Below are 26,297 nucleotides of genomic sequence, written 5' to 3'. Positions count from 1 at the left end.
ACTACGGACGAGGATGATACGATGTCCGTGATAGGCGGAACACAGGCTGCTGGGAAATTCAGTGTTCCGCCTATCACAGGCGAAGGCGGCGGCGCAGCTTTTGAATTTTACAATGGCCGCCGAGGCGCCGACGAAGAGGGCACGGGACGGAGGCAAGGCAAGGCACGGCACGGGACGGAGGCAAGGCACGGCGGCAAGGCACGGCACGGGACGGAGGCAAGGAGGCAAGGCACGGGACGGAGGCTCGGGACAAAGGCTCGGGACACAGGTAGGCTGGACACACACACACACACACACACACACACACACACACACACACACACACACACACACACACACACACACACACACACACACACACACACACACACACACACGGATGGAGACACACACACACACAGGGATGGATGGATACACACACACACAGGGATGGATGGATGGATGGAGACACACACACACAGGGATGGATGGATGGAGACACACACACACAGGGATGGATGGATGGATGGATGGAGACACACACACACAGGGATGGATGGATGGATGGACACACACACACACAGGGATGGATGGACGGACACACAGGGATGGACGGACACACAGGGATGGACGGACACACAGGGATGGACGGACACACACACAGGGATGGACAGGCATGTCTCACCCTCGGCTTATACACGAGTCAATAAGTTTGCCAGTTTTTTTGGGGGTAAATTGGGGGCCTCGGCTTATATTCGGGTCGGCCTATACTCGAGTATATACGGTAACTGGATAGTGCAAAATCCGGTGCAGCTCTGCATAGAAACCAATCAGCTTCCAGGTTGTGAAGCTTAAACTCAGGTTCACACTGACAGCAGGTTTGAAATCGTGCGAGTTCAGCAGAGCTTGCGCAATTTCTGCATGTTAGTCCGACTTTGGGGCGATTTCAGGGACATCTGTGTGGGTTACTGCCCAGATGTCTGTACAAATCGCACCCCGAAGTCGCCAAAAGTAGTACAGAAACTACTTTTGGGAATCTGTGCGATGCCGCATCGATTGAAAGTATGCCAGCAATAGCCACCGATTTGGCATGCAATTGGACATGTCCAATTGCATGCCAAATCGCATCAATGTGAACCTAGGATTACTGAACAAGCTGAAGTTAGAAACTGATTGGCTACCATGCAGAGCTGCACCAGATTCTGAATGCTCCTGTTTTAGTAAATTGACTCCATTGTTTCAGATCCTTATCATTGGCTGATCTTGCTTTTTTCTAAATGGTGTTAAGGGTTAAATGTCCTTGCGCTGCTCTTGCAAGATGTGTGGGTTGCCTGTGTTCACTCTAGTACAGCTGCTTCATGATGTGATTTTCAGTGCATTTTTGACGCATTTATCATGCTTCATGCATGTTTCTGTAGAAGAAGACTGGATTTTATACACAAAACTCTGAAAATGCATGTATGGTTTTCACGCTTTTCTGGTGTGTTTTTACATTGAAGTTTATGAGGTTGAAATTGCTCTGCAATTGCACTGCTCATCAGTTGTTAAGGACGCGGCAGCCAGCTTCCCAGCCCCTTCCTTAGCAACCAGCAACTGAGCATTTAAAGTGGAAGTAAACTCCACTTTTTAATTTGTACCTACAGGTAAGCTTATAATAAAGCCTACCTGTGGGTACAGAGTTTTCTATAACACTTGCAGTGTTTAGGAGATAGTCACGCAGGATGCAGCTGGTGACGGCACTTGTACATGCGCTTTGAAGGGATGGCATACTCGTGTCATTCATACAGTTGGAGCCCGCAAACCCGAAGGAAGACCGGGTGAAGAGGGAAGCCCCGGGGAGCCATGACAGCGCTGGGGGGCTCTTTGTCCAGGTAAGTCTGTCATAATGTGCTTGTATGCAGTGCATACAAGCACATTATGACAATCCACTGCAGGGGGCTCAATTTTTTATATTCTTTGGGGCAGTTTGCTACTGCTTTAAGAACCCTTTCACTCTGGTGCCGCTCCATGTTAGCAGTAAAGTGCCAGTAGTTTTAGCTTTTAACCCCCGCTAGTGGACGAAGGAGTTAAATCAACCTGAAAAGAACCGATTCCAAATCACTTTGCAGGCACTTCGGCAGCGGTGCCCATTCACTTCAGTGGGCAGGGGTGGTGGAGGAGCGGCGTATACACCACTCCTAAACTGCTCCAAAGAAGCTGCTTGCAGGACTTTTTCTAATCTGTCCTGCAAGCATACCACTCCAGTGTGAAAGCACTCAGGCTTTCACACTGGGGCTGCAGGTTGGGGCGTTTTTAAGGCGATATTTTTAGCGCCAGAAAAACACCTCCAGTGTAAAAGGGGTCTAAGTGTAACCAAGTCACCCCTTTTTATAGTATGTGTATAGTAGTCAGCCATTTGAAGAACAGTTCTTTCTTCCATCAGATGTATCTTGTCAACTTGTATCCATTTCACTACCAATAATGATCTAGGAGACCAAGGTTCCTATTTTAAAACAATGTATCCTGATGTATTAAGTTACATCTGCTCACATGATAACTTTGTATAGAAGCGTGGTTTTTATCCAGCAAAAAAAATCATTTTTTGTTTTAGTGCTCTTAAAATGTAAGTTTACCTTTTCAGAAAAAAATAAAAGATGAAGTAACACCCTAAGGCCCCTTTCACACGGGCGGCTGTTCTGCCGCAGTTAAAAGCATGTTTTGTTATTTTGAAATTCAGAGAATCCTGGCACAGCGCTCACTTGCAGTTGTACATTGCGATTACATTGCGATTACATTGCGGCTTGCAGCGCGACTGCCTCAGGCGACCTAGACACGACAGCAGCGACGACTTGCAAAACGACTTCTCTATAGAAGTCAATGCAAGTTGCCCCCAAAGTCGTACAGGAACATTTTTCTAAGTCGGAGCAACTTGAGTCGCTCCGATTAGAACGGTTCCATTGTACAGAACGGGGTGCGACTTGTCAGGCAACTAAGTCGTCTGACAAGTCGTCCCAGCGTGAACCGGGTCTCAGATAGAAAGTGATGGTAAATAAAATATTTTACAGGTGAAGGTTAATCTTTAAATGAGGACACCCGGGGTTGATTCACACTTGTGCAACTTGTCATGCATGACAAGTCATACCCCATGTTTTCCTGTGACAATCATTTTTATATGTGCAACTTAAAGTCGCAGCGCATTTAAAGTAGTTCATGCACTACTTGGTCTGACTTTCATGCAACTTGAGGGCCATAGACTTCAGGCTGGGTTCACACATGTTGTGTCCATGGCTCACAGCAGGGGGGTCTGGTGAGTCCCTGTTCACTGATTCATCTGCCTGAATTCGCACCTGATTTGGAGCCAAAGAAGTACAGGACCCTTTCCAAATGCAGACCACGGCTGCCCCGGGGGTGTGTGAACCGGTTCCATTGAGAGCTGGTCACACTCTCCTGTCAAGGCGAATTGGATGTGGAGAAAGCTGCATCCAATTCCTAACCCTCAAAAGTTGCGTGAAATTTGTACCCGAATGTTTTACAGGCAACAATGGTGCAACAGTGGGTCCGACTTTGCAAAGGAGCAACTAGTTGCATCAAAGTCGCACCCATCCAAAGTTGTGCAGCCTTGGAAGTCGAACAAGTGTGACTGGAGCTTTATGGCCCGTACATGTGATCCGAATATCATACGTCCGTTTCCGTTTAATAGTCGCAAGTAGAAATTGAATAGCTAAATAAAGTCACGAAAATTCTTGTACGACAGAAAAAAAAAATCAGAAGTGATGTCATGTGTTGTAATGTATTTGTATTGAATTTTCGGACGACATCTATACTGACTAACCGAAAATCGGACGATCTGAAATCGTACGAGGAAAATTATCATGCATGCCAGATTGAATAAGATCGGATGAACGGTCATGATTGGCTGTTGAAGGTAGTGTACACGCGTACAATCAGAAAATCGTACGATCCTTCCTCAGACGACCGTTTTTGTACGATATTTGGATCGTGTGTACGGGCCATAAAACTGGAATGTGCAAAATCTGGTGCAGCTGTGCATGGTAGCCAATCGGCTTCTATCATCAGTTTGTTTGTTTATTTAAGCTTTGACACAAAAAATAAATAAATAACTGGAAGCTAATTGGTTTCTGTGCAGAGATGCATGGGATTTTTGTTATAGTAAATAACCCCCGTTCCAATGACGGCTAAGAGGGGAATTTTACTCACTTCCTGTTTGTGTTTCTGCAACAAATGGCAAAAAAAAAAAAAAAGAGCTATAGGTACAGTTTATTTTGAGATATGTTTTCAGTTTTATTAATGAATTTTTTGGAAGGTTTTTTTTTTCTTCTTTTAAAGTGTTTTTATAAAATTGAGTAATCCAGGTAATTTTCGGGATGTTGAAAAGCCTGCAACAGTGTCCTTTGATCACATGACATGCTGCCATATAGAATATATTGTTTTGACAATCCCGCCCCTGCTTCCTCATGATGAGCGGAGACAATGTAGGTAAATACTAACCTGACAGACGGCGTTCCCCGGGTCCTGACACTTGTGCAATGGAATGTTTTGGTGCCACGTTACTTGTAGGGTTAATGAATCATTGACAAGGCAACCTGCTGTCCCACCCTCCGCAAGGTGTAGTATCATCCCACGCTTCCTTGTTACAGGTTGCTATGAAACTAGCCTGGGATATACCATTTACTGTAAAGGAGGGAGAGATATACATTTTAGATTTTGTTTCTAATTGAAATTTAGATGTATGCAGTTTAGTGATTATTTTTTTTTTTTTTTTAGCTGTGTGCTTTGTAAAATAAAATTCACAATGTCCTATGTTGCTTTCAGTCTACAAAGGGTTTAATTATACAAACAGCGATGTTACAGGTGCAGTGTGTCCTTTGGGTGGATCCAGTCCCTGCTGCTTACACATAGGTGTCAGGGTTGATAGTGCTCAGGTTTAATCATACAGACCTTTGCTACAAGTATGTGAGTGAACGGGGGGATGCTGCCCCGCAAATGGGGCTTCCCCTCTCCGTCCACCGTGCCATACATGTGGCCCCTAAGGGGCCAGCCAGCCGGTGCCTTTAACTATTAAAGAGCTGGGCTCTTCTTCTATTACCGAACACTGGGATCCTTTAATTCTAATTATGTCATTTATCGAGACGCTAAATGAAGAAGAATGCTATGAGTGTGACTGTGAAAGTGAGCAGGAGGCTCTTTACGATGATTCCTCGGAGCAGCTGGACTTCATGGAAGAAGGTAAATATAGAACTGTTCATATTTGCTTCATTTCTATTGATGTTTAGCAGTCAGTATAGCAAAAATATTTTCCAGGTTCCTTTAATATTTTGTGCGTATGTATGCATTTATAATATTTTTTATTATTATTTAGTATAATTTGTTTTTGTACAAGCAGTATTAATGAATAGAGCTATTATTACGTTATTTATGTTTATTTGCATGAAACTATTGTTGCTACACATATCTGTCAGTTAAAAAAAATAAAAATTAAATGAGACTTTAGATCCTGTATCTATCGGCGTATAACACGCACATTCATTTTAAGAGGGACTTTTCAGAAAATAAACGTTTATTTTAAATAAGGCAGCTATTGGCGTATAACACGCACACACTATTTGCACCCGATTTTCCTGGTGAAAAAGTGAGTGTTATACGCCAATGAATACCGTATATTTATTTGTGTGTGTATATGTGTGTGTGTATGATATATATATATATACACACACACTAGATATTAATAATAATTTGGTTCTCCACAAGCAGTATTAATAAAAAGGGCTATTAAATAAATAAATATAAAGTCTTTTTTTTTTTTTTTTTTTTTCGGACAGCTATTTCAGTAAAATATTTTTTAAATGAGACACATATATATTTGTGTATGTATATTTAATATACACAAATATAAAGTCTCATAATTATTATTTTTTTAACTGACAGCTATTTTTGCATGTCTATGTGTAGTAACAATAGTTCTATGATAACAAACAAAAGTTATAATAACTTGATAATAGCCCTATTTATTAATACTACTTTAACAGAGATAAATGAGGTGGCTATATATATATATATATATATATATATATATATATATATATATATATATATATATATATATATATATATATAAGATTTATATATATTTCTCTCTAGATATCGATATCTCTATATATAGTTATCGATATATATCTCGATAGATATATATCTCTATATATAGATATACCGGTATATCTCTTGATATCCCTTATTTCTGTTCAAGTAGTATTAATAAATAGGGTTTAATATCAAGTGTATTATAAACATGCAAAATGACTAGCAGAAAAAACCAAACTGATTTTATTGAGGCCAAAAAACAAAAACTTTTTGGATGAGGTCCTGTTTAAGACGATTGAAAAGAATCCAAAAATACAGCTCTGCTCATGTGTCTTTAACCACTACAGATCCGCGCTATTGCCAAATGACGGCATCAGCGCGGACCTACATTTCCGGGACTACGTCTATTGACGTCGTCCCGGATACGAGCGGCCTGCGCGCCCCCTGAGGGGCGCGCGCGGCGCGCTCTGTGATCGGCGAGTCCGTGAGACTCGCCTGATCACCGATCCGTGCAAGGGGTCGATCCCGACCCCTTATCACGTGATCAGCTGTCAGCCAATGACAGCTGATCATGTGATAGAACGGAGCCGGTAATCGGCTATTATTCCTCCTCGCGCTGACAGCGCGAGGAGAGAAAAAAAAAGCCGATCACCGGCGGCCGTGATCGGGACATCAGTCCCGATCACGGCCAGCAATACAGCTGACCACCTGCCCCCTGCCAGTGCCCACCTGCCCACCGCCGTGCCATCCTGAATAAAAGTAAGTGCCCCCCATCAGTGCCCATAGTGCCCACAGTGCCACCTACAGTGCCACCCACAATGCCACCCACAGTGCCATCCAGCAGTGCCACCAACAGTGCCACCCACAGTGCCACCCACAGTGCCCACAATCTGCCTCAAAGGTGCTGCGACCCAGTGCCGCCCATCAGTGCCCAGCAGTGCCGCCCATCAGTGCCCAGCAGTGCCGCCCATCAGTGCCCAGCAGTGCCGCCCATCAGTGCCCAGCAGTGCCACCTATCAGAGCCACCTATCAGTGCCACCTATCAGTGCCCATCAGTCCCATCTATCAGTGGTACCTATCAGTGCCCATCCGTGCCACCCATCCGTGCCACCCATCCATGCCATCTTATCTGTGCCCATCTTTGCCCATCAGTGCCGCCTTATCTGTGCCCATCGGTGCCGCCTTATCTGTGCCTATTAGTGCCGCCTTAACTATGCCTATCAGTGCCCACCAGTGCAGCCCATCAGTGCCCACCAATGCAGCCCATCAGTGCCCACCAATGCAGCCCATCAGTGCCCACCAATGCAGCCATCAGTGCCGCCTAATCAGCGCACTTCAATGAAGGAGAAAAATGACCCGTTTGCAAAATTTTATAACAAACTATTAAAACATGATTTATTTATTTTTATTTTTTTGCATCTTTTTTTGTTTGTTTAGCAAAAAATAAAACTCCGAGCTGTAACTAAATACCACCAAAAGAAAGCTCTATTTGTGGGGAAAAAAATGATAAAAATTTCATTTGGGTACAGTGTTGTATGCCCGCGCAATTGTCATTCAAAGTGCATCAGCGCTGAAAGCTGAAAATTAGTCTGGGACTGAGGGGGGTTTAAGTGCCCAGTAAGCAAGTGGTTAAATGAAATAAGCCTAAATGTTTACAAAACCACTTTAATTACACTGTGTGGTTTATTTAATACAATGCTTCTTTAATGAAAAAAAATCTTAATAAAAAAATATCAAGACTGTGTCTGCCGACATTGGTTTACTCATTACAGTGTATGTGTATGTATATGTGTGTGTGTGTGTGTGTATATATATATATATGTATGTGTGTGTGTGTGTATATATGTATATATATATATATATATATATATATATATATATATAAATAATATTTTTTTCTTGACTGAGTTCCAAAGCGTCATGGCATTATGACTAGTGGCCAAGTCTTCCAGCACCGTTTGGGGAACTTTTGGCTGATTGCACATGATCTATTTTTCCTTTTCACTGGCATTTACAGACCCTCATGGTATTTACTGGTACTGTTAATGCAGGCCATAAATGATAACCCAGTTCAACTCAGTGGGTTGAAAGAAAAAAAAATGATTAGATTCCCCCATCAACACTGGGGAGCTATTGAATTCTGACAGTAGTGAGAAGTCTCTGCTGTCATAATACAATGATGAGCGGTGGCGGCCATAGCTGGATTCAGACTGAGTGAAATAAATCTGACAGGTTGATTGTACAGAAGTCGATCCAGAGATGGACTTCTGTACAACCAGCCTGCCCATATATGGATCAAAATTCACTTAGTACCTGCTGAACTAGAGGAATTTCAATCTTTTACCAGCTTAAGTTACATTTAATTCACATATTTTGTCTCGTCACATGCTTTTAGTTCCATTGTTGACCTTGTCACTGGTATGTGTGACGTCTTCCAGCAGACAAACAATGTAATTGCATGCATATAACAACTTTTCAGATGAGCCGTGATCTGGGAATGTTTTAAAGTTCTATACAATATTTATTAAATAATATTTAATTGTATTCTAAAATGGATCTAGTAATCCTGTCCTTTGGAAATGTACTGCTAGAGGCAGTTCTGGGTAAAAGTAATTACTGACCAGTTGAGATGTTTAATTGTTTTCTGCCTGTAGACCTGGAAAGGAAAGGGTGTGTATTCTGGCAATTGTTCAGGTGCTTTTACTTCAGTAAGCACTCTTTCCAGTTTATGCCTCCACTTAAATGACTTGCAACTCTTGTTACTTTACTTGTGAAGAAAATTGTTGGTCCTGTGTAGAATAGAGCTGCATTACGTACAATAGTACTTTCTACATTGAACGATCGTGCAACTAAAATTGCACATTCCTGGGCAATTGCTAGTCTTTGGCCCCATACATACTTTCCAACTTTTGTTGTCAGATTTCCTTTAGATTTACCAAAACCATGTAGTGCAAGGGCCTGCCTGATTGCATAAAAAAAATTGAAACTCTTAAGGTTTTGCCTCGTATTATATGGTTTTGGTAAATCTGAAGACAAAAATCTGCAGAAAATCGAATAGTGTGTATGGGGTCTTTCTGTCGTATGCGTTATCTCCGTCGATATCTGTATCTCAGACAATACACAGTGCACGTCTTGCAGGTAATAGTGATTCCCCCCCCAGCAATCTTTTTAATGGTTAATTGCTATGAGTTTTATGCATTTCTTGCTTTCTGCATTTTTTTTATTTGCAAATTTATATATAGAAAATTCCGTAAGGTTCCTCCTCTTTAAAATGAATAATCATCACCTGAAAAAAAAATGATCTTGCATAGTTGGAGTTAAAGGATAAGTTCACCTTTTTAAATAAAAATGCACGTCTTTTGCAGGTAATAAAATGTTCCTTTTTTTTTTTTACTTGGAGCCTGTATAGCATTGCACTGCGATCGGCATATTACAGGTACCATGCTGGACTCCTGCAGACTCGTCAGTGTATCTGTCTGCTCGTACCTTGTAAGGGGCAAGCAGATGCACATTGACAGGGAGAGACCATGAACTACTAGAGCGATTCCTGTGAATGGATGATGTGGCTGGTTGGAAAGAACCCAGCATGTCCACGTTTTCTTTATTGTGCCATTGAGCAGAGGGAGAAGATCCCCTGCTTGTTGTCAAAACAGACTTTGGGGGGGGGGGGGGGTTGCAGGGGGAGGGGGGGCTCTTGCATTTGTAACATGTTACACCCTGAATATGAGTATAACATGTTACTAAAGGTGAACTCCTTTAATGATTTCTTGATCGTGCGATTTGTTTTGCATGTGTGATCAATATCCTATCCTAAAACAAATGCCTTATTCTACAATGTAGTTGTAGAATAGGTTGAGGCAGAAGTATGGATCACAAGATTTATTTGTTTTCATTTTATATAACATCATAAATTTTCACATTTTTACAATTAACACTTTTGATTCACGTTACACATACAAATACAGACTACTAGGAAGTAGGTAGATGTCATTTACCTACCAGCATGTCTTTTTGAGTGTGGGAGAAAAACATAATACCCAGAGGAAACCTGGGGTGTATAGGAAAGGGGATGGGGGTTAGGTGTGGTGGTTGAATGAATGAATGAATGACTTGTATAGTGCTGCCTATGCGAACCAAATCGCCTCAGGGCGCTTGCTGCTGGTGTCTGTCTGGGTGTAGCATGGTCCTTTACCCCGTAGGGTCCCGACATGCTTACAAACACATACTAGGGCCAATTTTTTTAGACCGGATCTAATTAACCTACCCAGCATGTCTTTTGGAGTGTGGGAGGAAACCGGAGTATCCGGAAGAAAACCACACAGGCACAGGGAGAACAGGCAAACTTCAGGCAGGTGGTGTCTTGGTCAGGATTAGACAGTAACATTGGTTAGTGGAAGGAGTAGGGATGGGATCAGGCCAAGTGGTTAGAAGTTGGCGTGAGGATGGATATCAGGTATGATGCTGGGGCGGGGGCAGGGAATTAGGTTTGGCTAAGGGGTTTAGGTGTTGTGGTTTGGGGAGAGGGATATGGATCAGGCTCAAAGGCTGTGGCTTGTGAAGTGGGTGTGAATTGTAGGTCAGGCAGGGTGGTTTGGGGAAGGAGTGGGGATGAGTCCTGGGCCCTGTGGGTTGAAAGCAGTTGGAGGGGATGGGTGTATGGCATGGTGGTAAGGGAAGGGGGTGTGAGGATGGGGGTCATGTTTGATAGTTGGAAGAGGAGGTGGGGATAGGGGACAGACATGGTGATTAGATGCGGTGGGGACCGACTTAGAAGTTGGGGGATGGGTTAGAATGGGGTCAGATGTACTGGTGCCAGGGTATGGCCAAGAGGAAAGGAGACTAGTGAGTGGCATCTGGTATTGTTCAGGAGACAGCCAGAGAGGGAGAGCAAGGGTTGGTGTGGTGCTGACTGCTGTCAATGTGAGATTTTAGGCAGAGGAGATTTACTATTCCCTATAAGAAAGATTCTACCACTACTGAATGTTGGGGTTATTTTTCCTTCCTATTTAGTGTTGCTGGGCACTTATGGGAAGGTGCTGGATGACTTTATTCAAAAAATAATTTGATATAAGAAACCATTTGAGTGAGAAGTGCCTTTCGGCTACTCCTCTGAATTTGCAGAATGAACTCTTTGGCTCCCATATAACATGGATGAACATTCCAGCACTTTCTTTACAGACTTGACCTCTACAAATAAATGACGGTCTCGCCCTGTCTACGACTGTTTACATGTAATCGCACAAGGAGTGATACCATGCAGTTATGGAAGATGAGCCATACTGTACACAGACCATTTGCATCCAGTGACGCTCACCTGTGCCTAACCGCAGGCAATCGCTTTGTGTGCTACTACTACATGCGGGCAACTGCAGTGCATGTCAGTATGTCTTTGATTTGTACTCACTGAGCGGCCACAGCTGGTCACAAGCACCTGGCCTTACCTACCACAGAAATATGCTGAGATGGTCGGTGTACAACCCTGGACAACCGTGTGAACAAGTTTTTTATTTCGATAAAGTTACATGGTATTGTTTTCAATAGTAGGAAGAACAATCTGTAAAAAGATACATTAATGCAAACCGGTGCCACCATGCCCATATATGTTTAATCTGCCCCCCAACATATATTTAGCACTTCTTTGCTCCCCCAAAGCGACCTGTTCAGCTTCAGGTATCACAGGAAATACCCATTTATGAAGGAGCATGTGACTTACCCCACATGACAATACATATTCGTATTGCACACTATGCTGAAATCCACCATTGTGCTGTATTGAAGCAACAACTGGCATTGACATTGGTAGAACATGCCACCAGTGCACCAAATTTGTTGTAGTAAATCTATTTTTACTGCATCATAAAATCGCACAACCAAAATGCGATCAATGTTTTTGAGCCATGCAGGACTCTTTCATTACGTCATGTGTAACAGCATTGGGCCAACCATTACTACAGGGACAGATGGCACTATGCTGAGAGGTCTAAAATATAACCGTTCTCACCAGATCAAGAGGGGAAGGGTGGTCTTCAATTGAGGACACCTGTTCTGATGACAGCAGTCTAAAGCCCCATACACACGGTCGGACTTGTACAAACTTTTCCGTGGACTTTTGTACAAAGTGTGTTGTCCACAAGTTTGTATTGCATACACACGGTCGGACTTTTTGACAACAAACACGAACGTGGTGACGTCACAACGTACTGACGCCGCTTCAAAAGAGGACGTTCAATGACTCCAGCGCCACCTTTGGTCAACTTCTGTATTGTAGTCTGATCGTTTGCAATGGTTCTGAGCATGCGTGTTTGTACCTTGTACAAAAGTCCGATGCTTTTGCATACACACGGTAGGACTTTGCTCCATCGGACTTCTGTTGTCAAAAAGTTTGTCCGTTCGCAGAGCCAACAAAAGTCAGATGAAAACAGAAAAAGTTTGTCCGATGGAGCGTACACACAGTCGGATGTTGCTCCAAAACAGCTAATTTGCATGTTTGTTGTCAAAAAGTCCGACCGTGTGTACGGGCCTTAAGAGGCAATTTCTTTCCCTTTATCCTCCCTTCCTTTTGTGTTTCCTGGGCAGGAAGTGAAGGAAAATCTCTCTAATGGGACATAGACAACAGAAAAACACACAATAAAGGTGCAAATCCTTACCTCACTACATTCAATAAAAAAGAAAAAAAAAAAAAAAAAAGTGGTTTTGCTACACTTTAAGTTAAACTTTTCCTTATTGGGAAGCAATTCGGCTAATGCGAACAGCTGCATTGTGCAGTGTGCAAGCATCTACCAGGCTGAATGCAGACTGAATGGTTTATTTAGGTAGGCCCTTGTGCTAAATTTAAATTTAATTGGATTGCGCGGGAATTGTGCAGTCAGATTGTAGTTAACCATTTTTGTAACTTTGGCATGCCAGGAATGCTAACTGCACATTGGTTGTGCTCTCAGTCAAACTGTCAAACCATCCAATGACTGGTGTCATAACTGATCACATGTACAGCACCTTGGCAGTTAAAGATTAAACAGGGTCAAAAATGGAAGCTTCCGTGGCTGAAAAAAATAGGAGGATTTACTTCCACTTTAAGGCCTGACGCCAGGAACATTTATTTTTTTCTCCCTTTGAGGTGATCAACAGTTAATTGTTTGTCAGGTTTTTAGTACTTTCTACGACCCCATTGATGACATTTGCCCTCATTTGCTGTCCGTGTGATGCCAGGATTAGAAATATGGTCAGTTATCACCAGGACAGGTAGACACAGACATCAGTAAAGACATTCTGCTAAAATTGTGCCCGCTTGTGGAATGGCGACAAACTTTTACCCTTAAAAATCTCCATAGGCGATGTTTAAAAAATTCTACAGGTTTCATGTTTTGCGTTACAGAGGAGGTCTAGGGTTAGAATTATTGCTCTCGCTCTACCGATCGTGGCAATACCTAACGTGTGGTTTGACCACCGTTTTCATATGCGGGCGCTACTCACGTATGTGTTCTCTTCTGCACTTGAGCCCGGCGGGACGGGGCACATTTAAAAAAATATTGTAAATTGTAAATATTGTAAAAATAATGTAAACATCCATTGTAATAGAAAAAAAAGCATGACAAGACCTCTTCAATTTGAGATCTGGTTCAAAAAGACCTCAGATCTTATATTTATACTAAAATGCGATAAAAAAATAATGGCCCTTTAACCACTTCAATACAGGGCACTTTCACCCCCTTCCTTCCCAGCCCAATTTTCAGCTTTCATCGCTCTAGCGCTTTCAGTGACAATTGCGCGGTCATGCTACACTGTACCCAAATGAAATTGTTATCATTTTGTTCACACAAATAGAGCTTTATTTTGGTGGTATTTATTCACGACTCCGTTTTTTTTTTTTGCGATATAAGCGCAAAAAAAGCGGAAATTTGGGAAAAAAACAATATTTTCTTTTTTCTATTTGAAAAGAAATCCAATAAAATCAAATTTTGTCATAAATTTAAGCCAAAATGTATTCTGCTACATGTTTTTGGTAAAAAAAATTCCGTTAAGTGTATAATAATTGGTTTGTGTGATCACGGACATATGTACGCAAATGATCATGTACATATGTGTGCAGGTGATCACGTACATATGTGTGCAGATAATCATTGGGACATGTGATTTTAGTGGGACATATGTGGGGGACATGTTTTTATTATTAGGGACATGTGTTTTTATTATTTGGGGACATGTGTGTTTTGGGGACATATGTGGGGACTGTGTTTGTACTGTGTGGTCTGTTGTGTGTTTACACTACACTGATGATCAGTGAGTAAAAAGCTGTAAAAAGCAGCCCATACTCACTGATCATCAGCCGGCTGCAGCGTTCTGCTCTCCTCTCCTCAGCGGTGACTTCCGTGTGAGGAGAGGAGAGCCGATTGCCTAGCAACCGGCTGTTTGTTTACATCACATGACGGTCGTGATTGGACACGGCCGTCATGTGATCAGGAGGGCCAATCACAGAGCCCTCCTGCCGATCTGAGATATGCCGTGTCCGGGTGACACGAGCACATCGGGTTCGCGCCGCTGCGCGATCCCGCTACTCCTGAAGGACGTTCCTGAACGTCCTATCAGGAGTAGACGGCTCCCACCCGGCCGTATATATGCATTGGCCGGGTGGGAAGTGGTTAAGAGCTATGGGCGGAAGCGACCACCCTGCAGTGTCATGGAGATGGGTGGGGGCCATCTTCACCTCACTCGTCTCCATGCACAGCCACGGGAAGGATCCGATTGCCTCCAATGGCTTCGGTAAGTGGTGGAGGGCACCGGATCGCGGCAGGAGGGGTGCATGTGATCAGCACAGGGCCTCAGCACTGTGCAGACAGAGGATCAGGGGTCCAGCATCCTGATATGATAAGTCAGTGCAGTATGAAAACTCTTTCTACAAGCTTTAAATTGGTTCTTTAACCTCCTTTTTAAATTTTTACCTATAGGTAAGCCTATAATAAAGCTTACCTATAGGTACAGTAAATATCTCCTAAACATGCGCTGTTTAGGAGATCTTTACTCTGTACCGTGCTAATAAGAAATGCCCTCCTTGGCGTTCCTTCAGTAGCGAGTGCCGTGACTGGCGGGCTCCCACGCATGAGCGACATCACGCCACTCCTGCAAGTCACAGAGCCGGAGTCCGCAGCCCGGAAGGAAGAGGGGCGAACATATATGCAGCCTGCAGCGGGGACAGTGCAGGATTTGTTTACAGGTAAGTGCCACATTTTTGGCTAGTATGTGATGCATACTAGCCCATTATGCTTTTACTTTGCAGGGAACAAAAGAGGAAGTAAAACAAATCAGGGTTTTACTTCCTCTTTAACCAGGCACTGATAGAAGTCACAAGACTGCTATATACTGCTGATGAGAAAAGGTATTTAGTAGTTTATATTTACTAAAATGATTGCATTTCCAAGTTCTGTGTACTGTGGGAGACCAGATATAGTGAATGCAGGCTTCTGGGTTTAGTAGCACTTTAAAGAAGATCTTCAGTTAATAGTCAATATAATGAACAACTTGATTGGAAGATTGTATGTAATGTAAAATGCAGGTTTTTGTCATATTATAGCCCAGTGTACAGAGTGCAGTGGTCAGGTGTATTAAATTTGCAACAAAGTCTGTATTGTGCCGGGCTCAGAAGTGTGTTGCACATTATGTAAAGGGTCAAGAAGTGCATGTTGCACAGGGTGCAGAGCTCAGGAGTGCATGTCACACAGCCTGCAGCGCTCAGGAGTATGGGGGCGATTTACTAAGAAGAAGGCACTGCACCAGTTCATACATTAACTGGTGCGCTGGAAAAGTCATTAATCACACGTACGGACAGGCGCATATTGAAGCGCAAATAGCGATAATAAATACCCGCATATGTAAGCTGCTACTGTCGCTAGGGTAACTGCTGTTTTCTCATTGATAATAGCGAACGCCCAGTAAAATTAGTTAACTTCATCTAATTGGATGTGCCTTGCTAGGCAATTAGTAGGTGTTCTCAGTTAATTAACCCTTTTGATGCTAATCACATTCCTTTTACTTCTAATATATCTTTGAAATGTGTTTTGTTTTTTTTCTTTTTCTTTTTTACCCAAATCCTTCAATACATTACAAAGAACAGAGAAGTGTTTCTAAACCCAATAAATTAATATTTTCTTTAAAGGTGACCATACACTGCAATCAGTTAGATCTTATATAAATTGGATTTAGTGCAAGAGCCTGTTTGATTGCCTATAATTTGAAGTAATTGTTCAAGTGTGTCTTCCTATTACCTATTTTGCTTAAATATCGATTTGTACTAAGATTGGCCAATCCGATTGCATAGTGCATGACCGACTTGTATTTTCCAAGCGATATTTCTTGGGCATTATACAAGGCACATGAGAAAACCACCTTTGTTCAAGACATGCTAAAGTGAACAGCTCTCCAGCTGTTGCGGAACTACACATCGAATGAGGCATTGTAAAACTCTGACATTCACATAAATGACAAGGCATGGTGGGAATTGTAGCTCCTGAACAACTGGAGGCCCATAGTTTGAAGACCCCTGTGCTAGACCATTATTATGCCTCCAGAAATGGGAGTGGGGCATCTACCCAATTTCTCTCTGCTGGTGGACACAAGAACCTACATCTATAGATAAATAAGGATCATCTCATCCTCAGAGAACATTGAGTGGGGCATGGTGGTGGGAAGAAATTAGCAGCAGTACAATCAACTTCCTGGAGGGGGTCGATTTCATTCCTGTGTGGTGGCCACCGCTTCCGGGTAGAAGATATGTGCCGCGGGTATGTACCTCTGCGCACACAGCAGTCGCACATCTCACATATGCAGCGGTCACGCATCCAGCTGCAGGAGCCCAATTTTTATGGAAATTAATAGTAAAGCAGATGCAGATTTCCAGGACTGAACTAACAAATGTTTCTAGTGAAAGGCAACTGGTGTTTTCTATTAAACAAGGTCTAAGGCTGGATTCACACCTATGCATTTCTAGTGCTTTTTGCAATTTTTTGTGAATCCAGCATAACTGGGCCATTGACATGCATCACAGTTGAACTTAGGAATGTGTCTTTGCAAAATTAAACTAAATTAAATCCTTTCTTATTTTTGCTTGGGAATAGAGTGCAGAGGGATTAGAAGTCTTGTCAGTTTTTGAGGATGTCTGTACCCATGCTAGGGTGAAGACACCTCCCAAATTTTGCCAGTTTCTCCTTCCAATTTATTCAACTTCCTGTCACATAGCCAAACAGGAAGTGAGGGTAAAACCCTACCGATGTCTTTCCTTGGGGACACACAGGTCAATCAAAATAGTTTCCTCATTAGGAAAATTGCATTTACTAAGATTTTGGTCACGCAGTGAACAAACTTGTGAACTTGCGCATGCGCACTGCTTACATTGAACTCGCACAGTTCTAAACGTACTTGCGGGCACAGCAGGCTTTCTCTGAAAAAGTTACTTTCTCATTCTATTTTGGGCATATTTGTTACTTGGGCAGTTGTTGCTAAACTTCCTCATATCACCCCATAATATTGGCACCTCCATCTTCTGTTAATATTGAATTGGAGATGCCGTGCACCATGTCCATAGTGGCGCAAAGATTGCATTTTCCCGTGCACCAAGAACGCTACAGTAAATGGGGGATTCGAGCTCTGTTACGACGCACCTGAAAGTCTTACTGCTCTGTCCTTTTTCATTTGATCATGGACTTGGCAAAGACTGCGCTTCTGGTAGGAGCTGTTGTCACAGTGAAGATACTTAGAATCTATAAATGTGATTTTCAGCCCTTAAAGGGCTAGTTCACTTTTACCAAATAGCTACCTATGCAGGTAAGGGGCCCTTGTAGGTAAAAGCCACTTTGAATTTGAATAATGTTCTTGCCATAGGTGTAGGCCATATACACGCCTCTTGAAGCATGGTTGAAAAACTCCCAGTGATGGCATCATCCCATCCTGCTTTGTTGCTAGGACGTTGTTAAGACACTCCCAGCCATTACTCCTCACTCCTACCTTCACAGGAGCGAGCCCTCAAACCCTCATACATGTGTGGTTCACTATCGCCTCCATTACAGCATTGTTGAGTTCTGAGCTACTGTAACAGGGAAGAGAGCGTGTGTGCAAAGGGCTTTGAATCTGTTGGGAAAGACTTCACAACATAGCAAAATGGGATGATGTCATCTCGGGGAGTTTTTTGTCCAGGCTTTAAGAGGTATGTAAACTGCTTACACCTATAGCAGGGGCATCATTTACCTTTTTTCAAAGCTGCAGGCCTGAAATGTCAATTTGAAAAAACCTTGTCGCGCATATCCTATATGTTTGTAATCGCTACAATTGGCAATGCCTATGCTGATTATTCCATAGGATTCATTAAAGGTACACTGTAGTGAAAATACAAAATAAAGGTTTGCTATGGCACAGAGTACCTGCTCTCAGGTCTTCCGTTTTTCATCCAGGTGTCACTATACTGTGCCAGTTCATCCCAGTCCTTTTTGTTGATAATTTGTGATCTAAGAACCCTTTTTTCTTGAAATTATACTAAACGCAAACTGCTTCATTTACATTATCCCTTGTCTTTCTGTATGTAGACGGTGGCACTGTAATTATTTTAATAAAGAAAAAAAAATCTAAGTGCCCTTTTTCCTAATCAATATACAGGTGTCACATGACCCAGATCTTTCCCAGCCAGTCTGCAAGGAAACAGTGACTAGAGGAGCTTCTAGTCCTCTGCTACTGGTCAAATGTTAAAAAAAATAAATAAAAACTTCCTTTGGGATACAGAGTAAAAATAATTCATATCAATAAACGGTTTCAAATTGTCATACAAATATATATTTGAAATCAAATCTTGTTTGGTAATAATATGGTGTGGGTGGATTTCTGCCAGTCACAGGTTGTGTCGCGACCCTCCAGTCTGTGTCTTAATAACAGAGAGATGAAGCCACCATCAATCAAGATATACAGTGCCTTGCAAAAGTATTCGGCCCCCTTGAACTTTTCAACCTTTTGCCACATTTCAGGCTTCAAACATAAAGATATAACATTTTAATTTTTTGTAAAGAATCACCAACAAGTGGGACACAATTGTGAAGTGGAACGAAATCTATTGGATGTTTTAAACTTTTTTAGCAAATAAAAAACTGAAAAGTGGTGCGTGCAAAATTATTCGGCCCCTTTACTTTCAGTGCAGCAAACTCACTCCAGAAGTTCAGCGAGGATCTCTGAATGATCCAATGTTGTCCTAAATGACTGATGGTGATAAATAGAATCCACCTGTGTGTAAGCAAGTCTCTATATAAATGCACCTGCTCTGTGATAGTCTCAGGGTTCTGTTGAAAGCGCAGAGAGCATCATGAAGACCAAGGAACACACCAGGCAGGTCCGTAATACTGTTGTGGAGAAGTTTAAAGCCGGATTTGGATACAAAAAGATTTGCCAAGCTTTAAACATCCCAAGGAGCACTGTGCAAGCGATCATTTTGAAATGGAAGGAGTATCAGACCACTGCAAATCTACCAAGACCTGGCCGTCCCTCTAAACTTTCAGCTCAGACAAGGAGAAGACTGATCAGAGATGCAGCCAAGAGGCCCATGATCACTCTGGATGAACTGCAGAGAACTACAGCTGAGGTGGGAGAGTCTGTCCATAGGACAACAATCAGTCGTACACTGCACAAATCTGGCCTTTATGGAAGAGTGGCAAGAAGAAAGCCATTTCTCAAAGATATCCATAAAAAGTCTCGTCTAAAGTTTGCCACAAGCCACCTGGGGGACACACCAAACATGTGGAAGAAGGTGCTCTGGTCAGATGAAACCAAAATCCAACTTTTTGCCCACAATGCAAAACGATATGTTTGGCATAAAAAAAAGCAACACAGCTCATCACCCTCGACACACCATCCCCACTGTCAAACATGGTGGTGGCAGCATCATGGTTTGGGCCTGCTTTTCTTCAGCAGGGACAGGGAAGATGGTTAAAATTGAGGGGAAGATGGATGCAGCCAAATACAGGACCATTCTGGATAAAAACCTGTTGGAGTCTGCAAAAGACCTGAAACTGGGACAGAGATTTATCTTCCAACAAGACAATGATCCCAAACATACAGCAAAATCTACAAAGGAATGGTTCACAAATAAACATATCCAGGTGTTAGAATGGCCAAGTCAAAGTCCAGACCTGAATCCAATCGAGAATCTGTGGAAAGAGCTGAAAACTTCTGTTCGCAAACACTCTCCATCCAACCTCACTGAGCTCGAGCTGTTTTGCAAGGAAGAATGGGCAAGAATTTCAGTGTCTCGATGTGCAAAACTGATAGAGACATACCCCAAGCGACTTGCAGCTGTAATCGCAGCAAAAGGTGGCTCTACAAAGTATTAACGCAAGGGGGCCGAATAATTTTGCACGCCCCACTTTTCATTTTTTTATTAGTTAAAAAAAGTTTAAAAAATCCAATAGATTTCGTTCCACTTCACAATTGTGTCCCACTTGTTGGTGATTCTTCACAAAAAATAAAAATTTTATATCTTTATGTTTGAAGCCTGAAATGTGGCAAAAGGTTGAAAAGTTCAAGGGGGCCGAATACTTTTGCAAGGCACTGTATTATCCCACCCCATTGTATTTAGCTGGTTAGTGGGCATGAAGTTGGAGGGAGAGCGGTCTGTCATTTACCACTGTTCATATGACCACACGTGTGACTCTATAGTCACATGGGCTGCTTAGATGCGATAGGGAGGGAATGGTCCGCATATAAACTCACTAAAAACTGAGCATGTGCAGAGTTGCCGCCACTGCTTTGTAAAATCCTCAACTGCAGTGGGGATATTAACAGAACGTGGAGCCCAAGAACAGAAGGATCAACCAAGTCTTTTGCAGAATACAGAAAACAAATCCCATAGTGCAGGGATATGCAATTAACGGACCTCCAGCTGTTGCAAAACTACAAGTCCCATCATGCCTCTGCCTCTGGGTGTCAGGCGTGTGGCTGTCAGAGTCTTGCTATGCCTCATGGGAATTGTAGTTCTGCAACAGCTGGAGGTCCGCTAATTGCATATCCCTGCCATAGTGACTGAGTGAGTATAAGCAGCATGTACTGACAGTTTTTCATGATGGAGATTTAATGTCACTTTAACTGTATCTAGCTGGTTTTCCATTGGCAAATCGAACAAAGAACTAAAAAAGTTTCTCACTACCACTTATCAATTTAAACCTTGAAGGTTAAATGTAATTTGGGAGAAAGTGACACAGCCCGTACTTCAGAAAGGCAATCCCAGTAACCCCCTGAGATGTTCTCTCATATCTGGCTACAAAGGATTAGAGAGAACCCAGAATGAAATGAAATGTGTGGATTTTGGCACAGCTGCAGTTTTTACTGCAATAGCATTGGGCCTGTAGTTGCTCTCACCTGTACATTCAGAGGACAATGGCAGTGCCCCTTGATAGCTCACCTCCCCAGCTATGGTATGCTATGCCATCATCACCTCCATAATGCAGAGGTTTATTAAGCTACTAAACTCCTGTGATGGATGGTTTGAAGGGTTTACCTAGGTTGATGAAAGAAGAAATCCATTTGCTAAAGGCACTTGGTTGCATAAATCCTCAAAAGGTATGTTTTTTATCTGAATGCAAAAAGTTGTTACCAGCTAACTTAGAATTTTTTATTTTTTTTGCTGGCGGCCTCAAGGGACAGGATTTCTTTAAAATATGTGTAAAGTAATGGATGCCCTCAGCTAGTGAATTGAAAACCTAGAATGCAATATAGCCTTCCAGTGTGTGGGCATGCACTATAGCTCCTTTCTAACCACAGCACAGTGCTGTACCACTCTTCACCCAATCTACCATAGTTGCATTGTACAGTAACTGCAATAAAAAGCCTATCATAGCCAAATGTTTCACAGTACAAAAATACTCATTAATTTCTACCGTATAAATGTTCTTCCTAAGGTTTTATCCAGAATGAGGGTTGTATATCTTTTCATTAGTAAGAACATGGCTCTCCAGAGGCATACTAAAATAAACCTTTTAAATCGATGTACAATTTCCTAATGCCAGCCTGAATTTCTAATGCTGCCAGTGCCCATTTGAGCTTTACATATTGTAATATATTTAATATGGGTTATAGTGTTGTACTAAAATAGTCCTATGGAAAATCTGATTTTAACTCATCATTGACTGGCTTTGCAATGTACAGTTTTTACACATTAAGCTCAGGTTTGGTTTTAAAGTTTATGTAAGACAAAAGGTGTTTGTCTTTTTCAAGAAGGATGAGACACTTTGTCTGGTTTTTATTGCTGTCTGTGTGCTTGTTGGGGAGGTTATACCCCTGTATATGTCCTTTTGTGCTTTGTCACCAAGGCAAAAAGTGAGGGGAAATCCAAAGTTTGAGAGTTGACACCAGAGGTGACGGCAAATCTGCTCCAGTGAAAACTCAATACTTAAAGCGGAGTTCCACCCTAAAGTGGAACTTGCGCTCATCAGATCCCCCCCCTCCGGTGCCACAATTGGCACCTTTCAGGGGGAAGGAAGGTGCAGATACCTGTATAATCCAGGTATCTGCACCCACTTTCAGGAATAGCTAGCCGCAGATGCCCGCCCCCCTCCCCTGTTGTGTTCTGGGAAACACACAGTTCCCAGAACCAGAACACAAGGTGAAGACAAGCAGTGCGACTTGCACATGCGCAGTAGGGCACCGGGCAGTGAAGCCGTAACGCTTCACTTCCTGATTCCCTGACCAAGGATGGCGGCAGGGGCAGCCAAGAGATGAGCACTTGCTCATCATCTGCTGCTGACATCGCGGGCACCCTTGACAGGTAAGTGTCCATTTATTAAAAGTCAGCAGCTGTAGTATTTGTAGCTGCTGACTTTTAATAATTTTTTTTAAGGCCCTCCTCTTTAAGGGGAATTTTCTCATCTTTTGTTGTATCTTGAAGACGGAGAGAAGGGAAATCTTTCCAGCTACCCTGTTTTCCCCAAAATAAGACCTAGCATGATTGTCGGTGATGGCTGAAATATAAGCCTTACCCCCCAAATAAGCCCTTCCCTGTTTCCCCCGAAAATAAGACCTACCCCGAAAAGACAAGACAAGGACTTTAACTAGTGCTTATTTGGGGGTAGGGCTTATATTGCAGCCATCACCGACAATCACGCTAGGTCTTATTTTCGGGGGAAACAGGGTAGTTGCAGATTGTAAGGGCCGGTTCACACCTTTATGATGCAGTAATATGTGAAAACTTGCATGTTGACCCTTGGCTGCTCTAGTGCCATTAATTCTTAATGGCCCACCAGAGCACCTTGACGATCGCAGTGTGTTGCATTGCTTCACAACCCAGGGTAATCCATTACTGCGTGTTGTGGTGCCCTACATTCGTACATGCATCTTTTTATTGTTATGTTGGGCAGCCCATTCAAATAAATGGGCTTCCCTAACGAAATACACCTTAATGTACTGCAAACATGTGCACCCATCCTAAAATAAAACACAATAGAGAATTGAAACCCTCTTATTCTATTCAAAACAACTACTAGGGATGTCCCGATACCGATACTATTATCGATATCGGTACCGATACCAAGCATTTGCCCGAGTACATGTTGCTGTTCCCTTCAGTACTGGTGTCCCCCTCCGTTCTCCTCCTCCACCCCCTCTATCTGTCAGGATGGACAGTGTGGGAAGGAGCCGGTAAAACTTTTTCTGAATGGACAGTTTCAGCCCATTCACGTAACTGAAACATCGTAAACTGTGCTCCGACGGAATGTGTCCGATCGGACTGTTTTGTCAGATATTCCGACTGTGTGTGGTCTACATTGGACTGTTTCCGTCGGAGTATCCGACGGACCAAGTTTTCCAACTTGTTGGTAAAATTTTCAGACAAAATGCTCCGATCGGACATACTCCGATCATGTGTACAGAATTCCGATCGGGCAAAGTGCCACGCATGCTCAGATCAAATTCCTACACCAAAGCTATTGGCTACTAGCGCGAACGTAGTCCCGTTGTAACGAAATAACGTAATCACGTCGGATTTTCCGACAACTTCGTCAGACCGTGTCTATGCAACGGTTTCGGACAAAATCCAACGGATTTGGTTGTCGGTATCTCCGACCGTGTGTACAAGGGCTTAGACTTTCTTATATATGCGTACCTTGGTATGTACATCTATAGCAACTTTCTTTGTTTTTGTTTACCATCTTGGTTTGTGGTCTATTTCCACGTTTCCACATTTCTCTCCCCCCGCCTTTTTTTTTGGCCACATGCGTTTGCAATTTAAAATAATTAAATGCATCATGTGACATGTTTGAATCTGGTATATATTTGTCAAATAACGTGTTCATTTAGCTAGGACTAACCAACAATGATATTTTTGAAATGCGTCCCCTTGGCTGCCGCTTTCCTTGGAGACATCCGCGTGGCCTCGCTCCCAAGTCCTGCTGCTGCGTCCATTGACACAGACAGTGAGACTCTGACCCGCTCCCTTGTCACAGGATTTGATTGGCAGCAGCGGGAACTAATGGCTCCTGCTGCTATCAATTTGTCCAATGAGGAGGGAGATCATGGCTGGAGCTGCTGGGCTCCTGCACATCGCTGGATCGGGCTCAGGTAAGAAAAAGGGGGGGTTATGGGGGAGCTGCAGAAGAGAAGGTTTTTTTTACCTTAATGCATAGAATGCATTATGGTGAAAAACCTTGAGACTTTAGAACCACTTTAAGGGTGATCTGTCCACTTACACTTTCATGTTATATAATGTGGCGCAGATGAGGTTCTGTTGTTAATAGGCAGTTAATGAAAAGCAGACGTGTTCCTAAACTTTATGAACGGGCTCCTTTTTTTTTTTCTTTTTTTTTTTTTCTTTTACAATTGTCTGTGTCTAAAGAATGGTCCCCAACAGCGTGTTTTCCATATTAACCAATTACATTGATCTATTTCTTCCTCCATACTAAAGTGGTAACAAGAGAATCTGCTTAATGACTGTGGACCACCCGGATTCTGAGGGAGGTTCTGCTCTTTAGTTAAACTAATAAATGTGTTCATTTATGTACAAGTCATGTTCATAGCTTGCACATGAACCCTAAATTAAGGGAGAACTCCAGGAGTGCCCTATTTATTAATACCAATATAGCTTTAAAATGAAGAAATATTGAATAATTCCATGATTTGCCTGTTTTCATGGCTAGATCTTGTTGCCGATTTTCTAGGCATCAGGCCATTGGACATCGATGTAAGGTTGCAGGGTTTTGAACTGCTGGTAGATGTTTGGCTTGTATCCAGATGAGATATGTGGTCACATACTGCACGTCTTTGGAATAAGGCTTGTCTGCGATTATAGGTATGGGTAGGTCACTTGGTATTTATTACTGGTGAATTCTAAAGAACTGTCTCCGTTCTTCAGAGCAAAGCCATGTTTCTATAGTAACAATGATTATTACTGCTTGAAATCTAACTTGTCAAACCACCGGTTACAAAGAAATTGTTTCTAAGGAAACCGCAATCTGGAAAAATGGCTAGGAACAAAGTTTGCTTTTTAATTAGCTTAAAAAAAAAACAAAAAAAAAAACGTTTGCTGTCTGCTGTGCCCAGGATAATTTGCATGTGCTTTAATTTGCAGAGCATGAAAATGTGCAAATGTCTGAATTAAAAAGCAGCAAGAACAAGGGAAACAGTCTTTCCTAAAATACAGAAAGCCTGCAGTTGATAAAGTAAGAAACCCATGTCCTATTTTAAGTGCCTAAATGGAAGATGGAAACACTGAAGTCCTTTAAAGTGGACCTGAACTCCAAAAATTTGCTATCATATAGGAAAAAAATCTCTAAACAGTAATGCCCTGTACACACGGTCGGAAATTCCGATGGAAAAAGGTCCGATCGGATTATATGGTCGGAAAACCAATCGTGTGTGGGCTCTATTGGACTTTTTCCGTCAGAAAATCCAATGGAAAAAATTTGAGAACAGGATCTAAAATTTTCCGACAAAAAAACTTTTTCCGATCGTTTGTAGAGAATTCCGATCGGACAAGGTGCCACGCATGCTCAGATCAAATTACGAGACAAAGCTTTTGGCTACTAGCCTCTACATAGTTCTGTCGTATGCAACGAGCGTCACAACATTCCGAACAATCGTATTTTCCAACAACTTTGTCTGACCATGTGTATGCAACACAAGTTTCAGACAAAATCCGTCTGAAAAAATCAGATGGATTTTGTGGTCGTAATGTCCGCCCGTGTGTACAAGGCATAACTGTGCCTGAGCACAACTGAAAAATTTTACCTTTT

At 42.4% G+C, this 26,297-nt stretch overlaps 1 protein-coding gene across 16 annotated transcripts in view; it reads left to right on the top strand.

Annotated features, from left to right (window-relative positions):
- The window catches only part of TRAK1 (trafficking kinesin protein 1), a 253,289-nt gene that overhangs the window by 129,772 nt on the left and 97,220 nt on the right, over nt 1–26,297 (top strand). Inside the window, exon 1 of one of the 16 annotated variants that reach the window (XM_077491554.1) lies at nt 4,857–5,205. The exons of 14 other annotated variants lie outside the window; for them this stretch is intronic. In XM_077491554.1, coding sequence (XP_077347680.1) covers nt 5,094–5,205 — 112 coding nt within the window. In that variant the 5' untranslated portion in view covers nt 4,857–5,093. Of the gene's footprint in view, nt 1–4,856; nt 5,206–26,297 lie in introns of those variants that run through there. One more of the 16 variants, XM_077491557.1, reaches the window with a different exon arrangement.

Source organism: Lithobates pipiens, unplaced genomic scaffold (assembly GCF_037356315.1).
Source record: "Lithobates pipiens isolate NorthernLeopardFrog02 unplaced genomic scaffold, aLitPip1_a1.2 Scaffold_19, whole genome shotgun sequence".
In the NCBI taxonomy this organism is placed as follows: domain Eukaryota; kingdom Metazoa; phylum Chordata; class Amphibia; order Anura; family Ranidae; genus Lithobates; species Lithobates pipiens.
This window is presented reverse-complemented; position numbering and strand designations above follow the sequence as displayed.